The sequence below is a fragment of the Vollenhovia emeryi genome, unplaced genomic scaffold (assembly GCF_000949405.1).
Source record: "Vollenhovia emeryi isolate VEMERY1.0 unplaced genomic scaffold, V.emery_V1.0 DF939351.1, whole genome shotgun sequence".
Classification (NCBI taxonomy): Eukaryota; Metazoa; Arthropoda; class Insecta; order Hymenoptera; family Formicidae; genus Vollenhovia; species Vollenhovia emeryi.
In genome coordinates, this window is record NW_011967015.1 from 64,560 (window position 1) to 76,834 (window position 12,275).

Below are 12,275 nucleotides of genomic sequence, written 5' to 3' on the forward strand. Positions count from 1 at the left end.
TTAGTAAATAATTACAATATATCACACTGAATAAAATCATAAAGATCGATGAGAGTAATGCAATAACTTTTGTGTATTTGTTTTTCTCCAGCGCAGAAAACATTGATTTACCTAGCTTATACATATCCTTCTTATTGTGAAACAACGGTTTTTATGTTATTAATAATAAAATTTAGCATATAATATTTTATGACAATTTCTCCTATTTTGCCAGTTTATTCTCCTGTTAACATAAATTTTTCTTATGGTAAAGGTATTTACTTGTATGATATTGACGGTAAGCGCTACGTAGATTTTCACTCTGGAATAGCAGTTAGTAGCTTAGGTCACACCAATTTGCGATTAATTAGTGCTCTAAAATTGCAAGGAGAAGAATTATGGCATATATCAAATACCTATAATATACCTGCTGCCAATAATTTTGCAGAAAAATTAATAAGCAACAGTTTTGCTGACACTGTATTTTTCTCGAATTCTGGATCAGAGACAGTAGAATGTGGGCTTAAGATTGCTAGGGTCTATCAAAACGGAAAAGGCAATAAGAACCGTCACAGAATTTTAACATTTCATGGTGCATTTCATGGAAGAACCTTTTTAACTTGTGCTACAAACGATAAACAGAAATTTTCTGAATTACTAAATCCCTACATTGATTGGTGTGATAACATCGAGCCCAATATTGAGAGTGTAAAGAAAGCAATTTCAAGTGGTATAGGTGTTATATTAATAGAACCGGTACAAGGGCAAGGTGGTATCAAAGTAATGAATGAAGTCTTTATGAAAGAACTAAGAAAGCTGTGTGATGAAAATGACATATTGCTATTTTTTGATTGCGTACAATGCGGTGCTGGTAGGACAGGAAAATTATTCGCATACGAACATATAGGAGTGGAACCTGATATATGTGCTCTTGCAAAGGGAATAGGAGGAGGCTTTCCGCTAGGGGCTTGTCTTGCAACTGAAAGGGCTGCTAAGTATATGGTGGTCGGTATGCACGGTTCCACTTTTGGTGGCAATCCGCTTGCAACCTCAGTAGGTAATGCTGTGTTCGAAGAATTGCTCAGTCCTGGCTTTTTGAAAAATGTTGAAATTAGAGGTAAGTATTTAAAAAATAAATTAGAAGACTTAGCAAGTAAATTTCCAATAATAGAAGAAGTGAGAGGGAAAGGGTTAATGCTTGGAATAAAAGTGAAAGCAGACAATCAAAAGTTTGCAGAAGAGTTAAGTCATCGTGGTTTACTCACTGTTGGAGTAACATCAGATGACGTTGTGAGAATTTTACCTCCACTAATTATCACTGAAAAAGAGATTGATGAAGGAATTGAAATTCTGGCTCAATATTTATCTGAGAAATCTTCTGGTTAGATAATCCATATTAATATGAACGACAATCTGGTATGCCTCGGAATGATTACTTCTCCTCATGGAATTAAAGGAGCTGTTAAATTAAAAACTTTTACCGAAAAACCTGAAAATATATCCTTATATGGTGAGCTAATAAATGGTGATGAGAATTATAAAATAGACTCAGTATCTGTCATAGGTGATAATTTAGTAATAGCTACAATCAGCGGAGTAAATTCCCGTAATGAAGCAGAGCTTTTAAGGAATAAGAAGCTGTATATAGAAAGAAGCAAGCTACCGAAGCTAAATGATGAGAATGAATTTTATCAAAGTGACCTTGTAGATATGGAAGTAAGGCTGGAAAGTAATGAATTATATGGCAATGTAAAATCTATATATAATTTCGGCTCAGGGGATATATTAGAAATTTTGGTTATCAGCACAAAAAAACGCATTATGCTATCTTTCACTAAAGAGATATTTCCACATATAAATATAAGGGGGAGGTATATAGTATTAAATATGCCAGAATTTATTGACTAATAAAGACTTTGATATTTATATAAAGCTATTTATAATTATAAGATCAAGTTGAAAATGTAATTATGGCAGAAAGAGCTAACGATATCAGACCAGGTCAGGTGTTGGAACATAACGGCGGATTATTTTTGGTTGTAGGTATTATGCATACTCAACCTGGTAAAGGTGGTGCATACATACAAGCCGAAATGAAAAACATTAAAACCGGAGCAAAACACTATGAAAGATTTCGCTCTGATGCAACAATCAGAAGAGCAATTTTAGATGAAGAGGAGTATGTTTACCTTTTCACTGAAGGAAACATTGTAAATCTTATGCATCCAAGTAATTATGAGCAAATCACTATAAATTTGGACTTATTGGGAGAAAAAAAGATTTATCTACAGGATAATATGAAAGTTAAAATAGTAACTTATCAAGACAAAATAATTTCTGCGCATGTGCCTGATTATGTTACACTTGCTGTGAAAGAAACAGAGTCTGTTATTAAAGGACAAACTGCTACTGCTTCTTATAAGCCTGCAATTTTAGAAAACGGAATGCGCGTTAACGTGCCTCAGTTTATAAAAGAAGAGGATAAAATTGTAGTATATACTCCAGATGACAGCTATTATGAAAGAGTGAAAGAGTAAAAGGAAGAATGTCCATCTCATCACCACGAATTAATGTGATGCTTGATTCTGTGCGTAGTGCTTCCAGGCAGCTTATGCGCGATTTTAATGAATTGCAAATTTCTAATGTTAAATCAGCAGACTTTATTAATAAAACTTATTCAAAATCCAAGCAAACCATATACGATTGCTTGCACGACTACAAACGAGACTATGGGTTTATTTCTGAAGGTGATACTGACCAAGAAATAAAAGATAACGGTTACACTTGGTTTATTATGCCTATAGAGGGCAGGGAGAATTTTTCTAGTTGTATGGTTTATTTTGCAGTATCAGTCTGTCTCATTCATGAAAATAAAGTTGTGGCAGCTGTAATTGATGCTCCGGCTCTTAGAGAAACTTTTTGGGCAGAAGAAAAGAAAGGTGCTTTTCTTGAGGATTTTAGATCTCGTCATATAAAAATGCGGGTGAAAAGCCGTGAAGGGGGTCTAATAGATGTAAGTGGTAATTTATTAAATAAATTGCTGCCTGGCAATAGTAATGTACGCTCCATCGGTTCAACAATTTTAGGCTTTGCATACCTTGCAGCAGGAAGGCACAGAGGAGCAGTTTACTCTGGAGTTAACAAATACAAAACTTCGCTCGGTAGGCTTTTTCTGCAAGAAAGCGGTGGAAGGCTAACGGAAGACAACGGGCTAATCATTGCTGGAGATATAAAACTATAGCTAAAGTAATTTATGTTTACCTACAATTTGATAAGCGTAAAACTCGTCATTCCGCTACTTGTTAGCGGAATCCATGCTGAGATACCGCGATTTATTCGCGGTATGATGTAGGGCTGTACTAGCTATAGCATAAACAGGCTACAGAGATAGACAACTTTTCGAAAACTTTTACAAGAGATTCTGTTAAATGTTTTATCATTTCATCAGTATGATAAGGTGTAGGGGTAATACGGAAACGCTCAGTTCCTCTTGGCACTGTTGGATAATTTATATGTTGAACATATATTCCATGCTCATCAAATAATAATTTTGATGCTCCTTTGGATAACTCTGGGTTGCCAATTATTATTGGAATTATATGAGTTTCTGTTGGAATGAAGTTAATTCCTGTATTTCTCAGTGAGTTTTTTACTTTTTCAACGACTTGCTTTTGCTTTTCCCTTTCAATATTGCTCGATTTTAGGTGTTCAACGCTTGCCTTTGCTGCCGCTGCTAAAACAGGCGACATAGCAGTGGTGAAAATAAATCCTGGAGCGGAACTTCTTATTACATCTACCAAGCTCTTTGAAGACGCTATATACCCACCCATCACTCCAAAAGCCTTTGATAGTGTACCTTGAATGACGGTTATTCTATCCATCAGGCCTTCTCTTTCTGCAATTCCGCCACCATGTGAACCATACATGCCAACTGCATGCACCTCATCCAAATAGGTGATTGCATTATGTTGATCTGCAAGATCGCATATCGCTTCAAGCGGCGCTATATCGCCATCCATTGAATATACGGATTCAAGTGCTATTATCTTTGGTGTTTTTGTGTCTACGGACTTTAACAACTGCTCTAAGTGATCAACATCATTGTGTTTAAATATATGTTTTGGTCTTTTTCCTGATTTTATGCCTTCTATCATTGAAGAATGGTTCTTCTCGTCTGAAAAAATTACTACATTTGGGATAATAGACGATAAAGTGCTAAGTGTAGTCTGGTTAGCAAGGTAGCCACAAGCAAAAGTTAAAGCAGCCTCTTTTTTATGCAAACAAGCTAAGGATTTTTCAAGTTCGACAACCTCTTTTGTTGTACCAGATATATTTCTTGTTCCTCCAGCACCAACAGATGAATTTTGAATAGCAGCAATAACACTCTCATTCTGTGACATTCCCAAATAGTTATTACTGCACCAAACAATTACTTCCCTATTTCTTTCGTAGTCCATAATGTGGGGGAGCCTACCTGGCAATGACGCAAAGTGCGTAAATTCACGGTAGCGCCCCTCATCTTTTATATCTTTTATTTTATTCAAGAATATTTCTTCGTAGTTTACCAAGTTTTTATTCGCTAATAATTAATACAATTATAACAAATTATTAAATGGTAAACTACAATATTTATTATACAGGTACGGCAGTAGGTACTTCCCTCGTGTTGAAAGGTTTTTCAACTTCGCTGTTTTCAACTTGGCTTTTGGGTGTGCAGCAGTATATAACTGCAGCAGCAACCAGACAACAAGCTCCAACTGCTATTCCTACCGCTAACATTTCTAAGTAAACTGCAACAGCCACCCCTGAAATAATACCAGCTATTGCAAGTGCAGAAGCAGCTATAACAGGCAGCTTACTACTTTTTGTATTTTGTGGAATAGCATTATTTTTGCCTGAATTATTAGGCAACCCGCCATTGGTTTGAGTATCATTCACCTGCTCAGATTTGTTGTTAGCTACTGAAGGCACTGGTTCTAGTATTGGTGCTGGTTTTGTATCTTGTTCATCAGTTTTAAACGTAGAATTCTTCTCACCATTTGTGCCATTATCTAAAGGATTATTATCATTCGAAGAACCTAGACCACCTGTTTGTTCTACATATCCAGCAAGTTGACCAGGAGCTTGTTTCCTCTTACTACTATCAACTTCAGTGATTACCTTTGAGCCATCATTTTTACCAACATATAGTTCTCTAAATTGCACTTCTTTTTCTTGTTCATTTTTCTTTTTTTCTTCTTTAGATCGTTTTATTCTCTCTTTACGTTTTTTAGCACTATTTTTACCCATTTCACCCTCCTTAAAACTATTGCTAATGAGCTCCTCTGTCGAGCCCTCTCTATTATTCATAATATTTTCTCGTCTGTCCACATTTTCTTGTGGCTGTTGACTGTCAGAATTTTCAGGTGCTGGATTTTCTGATTGATTGTTACTTGCTGCAATTGGAATTATATTAGAAACACTTTTGTACTTTGTGGGAATTATAACCTTGTACGGGGTTTGTTGTTTATTCTCTTTATTTCCTTTACAATTATTTGCTGTTACAGATTCCTGCGTTGAAATTTCTGTACTATTTACGGTATTGCTATTTTCTTTGGATAATGCTGTTTTACTACCACTACTTTTCTCATTATTAGATAAACGTGTAATAATAGAGTTCAATACTTTTTCAAGGTTTATAGCCTTATTATAATCTTCATAAAAAATGTAGCCTTGTAACCGCTCTGTTATAGCGTATACCTTGCTTACAATAGGTGCAGTAGGGTAACAGCTCCATGCCTTACCTTGCTCCTTGGTAAAGTTATTTATTATTTCTAATATTTTTTCTACTACTGATAAACTTTCTTCAGGTGGCACACGAGTAACACCAGCTTGAACAACATCTATATAAGTATTCAAGGTATCAACATTTTTATTATCTATTGCTTCTTTCACTAATTTTGCCATATCACCTAAATCATAGATTGAACTTTCAGGAACTATGACAAGCGACAATCCTTCATCACTATTTAAACTTTCTTGATCTATAACAAATGACTTAGCCCCTTCACTAAATGTAGCCTCAAGAGACTCAACAACTGCATTATCAGCATCTTTAAAATACTCATTGATATCATCTAGTAAACTTTTATCTTCGGCTTGATAATTCTTTAATTGCTCGGGAATGGTAAGTGTTACTTTACCTTCTTCATACTCTACCTTACCATTCTGAGATTTAAGCGTGAACTCTGAAATAGCATCAAGCCTGCATATTTCCCTATTTGTATCAAGTTCCTTAACAGGCATATTTGGACAATACTGAATATTTAGGGAATCTTGGCTATTACATATAATACTTATCTTTCTATCGTTAGCATCAGGCAATTGTAGGTTATGCTCAAAAAATATAGGAAAGAGCTGCATGAGCAAAGAGCCGTCATACCCGGCTTGATTGCAATTAGTAATTAACTCTTTCAGTATATGATCATCTGGAACTTCTGCCTTAGCATGATTAAACATTTCTATTAAAACATGCTTTACAACTTGGCGTTTACTACTTTGAAGCTCTTGATTATACCTATCACACAACTGGCCAACAAAATCTTTACTTATGGTTTTACCATTGATTATAAAATTCATTCTAGGTAAGTTGATATAAGCTTGCTTGCCAGAATTAGCATCAGCGCTGTTCTCATTTGCCTTTACCTTACTGAGCAAAGATTGCGTTAGCTTAAATTCTAATCTAGTCGCTCTGTTGGTATTTTGTTCTTCTTCAGCCTCTGAACAATTACCTGAATCCCCAGAATTTTTCGTACTTTTAACTTTATTTTCTTTTGCAGTATCTACTGCTGGTGGCATGAGCCCACCAAGTAAACTCCAAGTCATGTTTTACCTCCTAACTAGTAGCTAAGCCAAGTATAGCATTAAACAGAAATCTTGCCAAGCAAGTTATTAACTCTCTTAGCAAATAGACTTACATCATCCATCTCTTCACCTTCCACTATACAAGCTTGGTAAAATAATAAATGAATCATGTCTTCCAATGTTGGGTTTTCACCATTTTCAGCGTGAGATTTCATTATATTTTTTATTACAGGATGTTTAGTGTTGATTTCCAGCACCTTTGGCGTGCGGTAATTTAACTGCTTTTGTTCACGCAAAAAACGCTCCATGCGAAGATCTATAGTACCTTCATCAACCGCTAAACACACAGGACTGTCAGTCAACTTTTTAGAGATCTTTACGCTTTTTACTGAATCTCCGAGCACTGTAGTAAAATATTGCAATATAGTTTCCTCAGTTTTTTCTTCATTCGATTTATTTTCTTCATTTTTCTTATCTTCTTCTGAAGAGAATTTTTCTAAATCAACATCAGCGCGAGTCACAGACTTAAACTTTTGATCTTTATATTCATGAATTACACTAGTCCAGAAATCATCCACTGGATCAACGAACAGAAGAACCTCCAGCCCTTTACTGACGAACCCCTCAAGTTGCGGACTGTTTTTTACTGAATCGAGGCTATTTCCGGTGAGATAATAGATATGCTCCTGCTCAGGCTTCATTCTGCTTATATAGTCATCAATACTGATCAACTTCTCATCACCGGTGCTATTAAATCTGCAAATTGAGAGCAGCGCTTCTCTCTCATCAGTTGGCATAGCTTCACAAAGACCTTCCTTTAAAACTGCACCAAAATTGGTCCAGAATTTTGTATATTCCTCTAAATTCTCTTTTGCTTTTTTACCGAGCTCTGATATCACACGCTTAGTGAGAGATTTTCTGATCTGCTCAACAACACGATTATTCTGCAGCGTTTCTCTGCTGATATTAAGAGGCAAATCCGGTGAATCAACCACACCTTTCAGAAAACGCAAGTATTGTGGTATGATCTGTACGTTATCTTCAGTAATAAATACCTTGTTTACATATAACTTCACAGAGCAACGTCTATCTGGATGAAATAAATCAAAAGGTTTAATAGAGGGAACATAAAGCAAATTCGTATATTCTATTGCACCTTCATTTTTATTATGCAATATCATCCAAGGTTCACCACCAACATGCGCAACACTGCGGAAAAAATCGTTGTGCTCCTCCTGAGTAACGTCATTTTTTGGCTTAGTCCAAATTGCAGCCTTACTGTTTAACTTTTCACTTTTTCCTTCTTCGTCTATGAATTCAACAGGAAAATTTATATGATCAGAGTAAGTAGTGACAATGTTTTCAACACGAAATTTATCTAAAAACTCGTTCTCTTCAGGATGCATAATGAGTGTAATTTTGGTTCCGCGAGGGACTTGATTATCTGATTTACTTATTGAATATTCTCCATCTCCCTTGGATTTCCAGACCCAAGACTCCTCCTCTCCAGCTTTTCTTGATTCTACTATTACTTCCGATGCAACCATAAAGCTTGAATAAAAACCAACACCAAACTTCCCGATCAGCTCCACAGTTTGGCTTGAATCCTTGCTATTTTTAATCGCATCTAAGAACTTTTGCGTACCAGAGCTTGCAATTGTACCAAGATTGTCTATTAAATCCTGTCTATTCATTCCAATGCCATTATCAGTGATATATAGCTCGTTCTTATCTTTATTGGAGCTGATAGTGATTTTTAACTCATCACTCAAATCTAGCAAATTAGGATTTAGTTGAGATTCATAACGCAATTTATCACATGCATCCGATGCATTTGATATTAATTCACGCAGAAAAATATCTTTATTAGTATAAAGTGAATGAATCACTATATTCAGTACTTTCCCTACTTCAGCATCAAATTTTAAATTTTCAGTTTCTTGTACATTGTGCATTTTGAGCTCCATTATTTGCCTACTACCCTAATAATTTAAGTATTGAATCATGATCTTTCAAGGTCACGTACACCAAAATTAATGTGGGTATAGTTATTATGACACCCAATTTATGAGATCTCTTGCATAACAAACTTTTGGCAGTGCGTTGGATGAAACGAAAAAACTTACTTGACAAGCCTCGCCAGGTCCCTTATTGTAATGCTAAGGGTATTTATGACTCAAAACTTGTTTTTGACCTGCAGGCTCAATGACAAAATTCAGTAAAAAACTCAGAGTATTTATTGGCGGATTACATAAAATTATAGCGGCTGCATGTCTTTTTTATTTTTTCTACATTCAGCCAAATCGCGCTTATTTTAAGCGTTAGCACATTATTACAGCGCCACTTACAGTAATATAGAGTCAAAACTCGCACCACGGGGCTTCTTTTGCCTTTTTTTTCGTTTGGTAGATTTTTTAATGTTTATAGTTAAAGCAACTTAAGAGACCGAAAATGGTGTCATTCCAGCGCTCCTTTTTTTGTCATCCCAGTGCCTAGACACTGGGATCTAGCCTTTATTATTTGGTTGAAATTAAGTCTTCTGGATCCCAGTGTCAGTTACTTTCATGACATCATCATAAAATAAAATGAGATCCCAGTGTCACGCACTGGGATGACACCCTTTTGGATGGAAAGTTACTTTCATGACATCATCATAAAGTAAAATAAGATCCCAGTGTCTGGGCACTGGGATGACAGGCTAGCCTGACAACCGTCATCCCGCAGCGGGATCTCTTGTTAGCGCCGCGGTGGTATGACGGTCCGTGGCGGAATGAAGGTTAAGCAATTCGTCATCCCGCTACGTGTTAGCGGGATCTAGAGATACCTGCGGAATGACGATTCATGGCGGTATAATGAGGCTTGAAAGCGGATCACCTTTCACGACCTGTATTTACTTTAGGAGTATTAACAGGTGTTATCGTTGGGTTTTCAAGCTTTGTTGCCTGCTTCAAACCCTCGCTTACACTTTGGTCCTGATTTAAAATTCTATCAAAGTTCTTACTTTGTTGATGACCGTTTATTACGCTGATCTCTAAGCCGGGACTTTTATAATTGAAAGACTCACCAGGTTGGACATTATATTCCTTACCATTGATATTTAAGTCAATCGCATTAGCAATATTGAGAGAAGTTGTATCTTGCTGCAGATTTTGCTTTGTCTCAGGACTATTATATGTAATACTAACTTTAAGAGCTTTATCCTGATAATTAAAAGCCTTTTCCGGTTCTAAATTGAACTCTTTTCCATTTATATTTATGAAAGAACTCTGATCCATACTTTTTTGTTGCACCTCGTTATTTAGTGTATTTCTTTGAGCAGCTTCTCTCATGTCATGAGTATTCTCTACGCTCTTTTCATCCTTACCTAAAGTTTTTCTAATATCTTCTTAACAAAGCGCTTCAGGAGACTAAAAAGCCCTTCTTCTTTTTGATTTTCTTGTGGCTGAGGTGCACTATCCTTTTCACCTTGCTCAAGTTTTTTATTATTAGATTTCTCTCTTTTACTTGTACCAAACTCTTTCCTTAACTCTTGTGTTGATCGTCTAAGTTTATCTATTTCTTCGTCGTTCTGTCTTTGTCGTTTTTCAAGTTCTTTGTTTAACTTTGCAATATTTTCCATTTTGTTCCCAAGCTCCTTACTTTTCACAGCTTTTAGAGCCTTGGTTCCTTTTGCAATATAATTAACCTTCTCTTCTAATGAGGTGCCTTCTGGAAAAGCACCTGGAGAACGTTCAAAAACATCTTTAAACTTTTTTTCAACACTTTCTTTAGATGTCTGCGCCATACCTGCTACCTATTAAAATATATCATATAACCAGTATATTAGCTAATTATATAAAAAACAGTTAACATAACTTGTGGTAGAGCGTTCTATTTATATTTTTTTTATTAAAATGCTATTTACTTACTTAAGTTAAAATGTATAACCATATAAGAGATGAAGGATAGTCAATTAGCAGTAGTATTCGATTGGGATAATACCTTAGTTGACACTCAAGATAACATTTTTAATGCTATTAAGCATACCATAAACTCAATGGGGTATAGTAATAAAGCTGCCGATAGAAATTTCCATGAGTCGAGAAAGAGCTATATGGTCAATTTGTTTGGCGATCAGTGGAAAAAAGCGAATCAGATATATCAACAATATTTAGATGATGCACTATTGCAAAACATTGCTCTGAATCAAGGAGTAGAGGAAATGTTGCAGACGTTGAAAAGCCACAATATTTATCTAGCAATAGTAAGTAATAAGAAAAATACTAATTTACGTAAAGAAGTTGCCTATTTTAAACTAGATTCTTACTTTGAAAGAGTAGTTGGTTCATGCGATACTGCGGAAGATAAACCATCTGCAACTCCACTGCTATTTGCACTAGAGGAGAGTACGTTGCTTATAAATAGAGAAAATGTGTTTTTCGTTGGTGATAGTATTACAGATATTTTGTGTGCACAAAATGCCAATTGTTTACCTATTATATACGGTCAATCAATAAGCGGTTATGAAGATTTGTTATGTTTTCAACATTTTGATAAACTTACAGATTTTATAATAAAGTATTTAGAAGATAGGTAATGACAGAGATTGCCAGTATACAAAGGCGCTTTTGCGCATATTTAATAGATGTAGCAATTTTATTAATTCCAACTTTATTAATTATACTGCTATTAGAGGATTCTCCGTTGATCTTACATCTATCATACATGTACGTAAATTGTAGTTACTTCACATATTTTATATCTTCAAAGGCCCAAGCAACTCCAGGTCAACAGTTAATGAATATATATACTATCAATTTAGATGATTCTAAAATAGACTTGAATTTAGCGTTTGACAGAAGCACTTCCCAGTTTTTTCTTCCTTTGTTAAACAGTGTAGTAGTTGTCCTTACTGAATTTTTGCAAGATCAGGAGGTATTAGTGAATGTCTTGAGTGCATTGAAAGTAATTATAGTGCTGCTCACCCTCTATTGGTATCTAGTTGCTTGCTTCTCTAAGAAAAAACAGACATACCACGACATGCTATTTAATACGGTTGTTATCAAAGGAACTATTAAATGAGTTGCTATAACTATCGTTATCATGTAAATTATGCTGATAAATTGAACTCAGGGAAGATTATGAATGAAGAGATAGTAAAACATTTAAACAAATTATTGACCAATGAGCTGACTTCTGTACGCCAGTATCTTTTGCATTTTGCGGTTCTCAAAAACAATGGAATTAATAGACTTGCAGAAAAGGTAAAAAATGAGCTTAACGAAGAACTTGAACATGCGAACAAGTTGGCAGAATGAAATCTCAAAGTATGATGGGAAGTTTACAAAAGATACAATACAAAAAATCTTAGAAGCTAATTTGAAATTAGAGGGAAAAGGTATTAAGGATATCAAAGAAACGATTTCTATCGCTGGGAAAGAAAAAGATTTTGTTAGTGTAATGTTATTAGAAGA

At 35.3% G+C, this 12,275-nt stretch overlaps 2 protein-coding genes across 2 annotated transcripts; both read right to left on the minus strand.

Moving 5' to 3' along the window:
- Positions 1-3,338: 3,338 nt before the first annotated feature.
- LOC105558368 (5-aminolevulinate synthase, mitochondrial-like) lies at positions 3,339-4,436 on the minus strand. The gene has a single exon (XM_012005990.1). It carries the CDS (start codon positions 4,434-4,436, stop codon positions 3,339-3,341), a length of 1,098 nt encoding a protein of 365 aa, XP_011861380.1.
- A 2,445-nt stretch (positions 4,437-6,881) lies between these two features.
- On the minus strand, positions 6,882-8,795 carry LOC105558369 (heat shock cognate 90 kDa protein-like). Its single transcript, XM_012005991.1, has one exon. It carries the CDS (start codon positions 8,787-8,789, stop codon positions 6,882-6,884), a length of 1,908 nt encoding a protein of 635 aa, XP_011861381.1. The 5' UTR covers positions 8,790-8,795.
- Positions 8,796-12,275: the final 3,480 nt, after the last annotated feature.

Coding starts and splice junctions, on each gene's coding strand:
- LOC105558368 (XM_012005990.1), bottom strand. CDS start 4,436: ATGGACTACGAAAGAAATAGGGAAGTAATTGTTTGGTGCAGTAATAAC.
- LOC105558369 (XM_012005991.1), bottom strand. CDS start 8,789: ATGGAGCTCAAAATGCACAATGTACAAGAAACTGAAAATTTAAAATTT.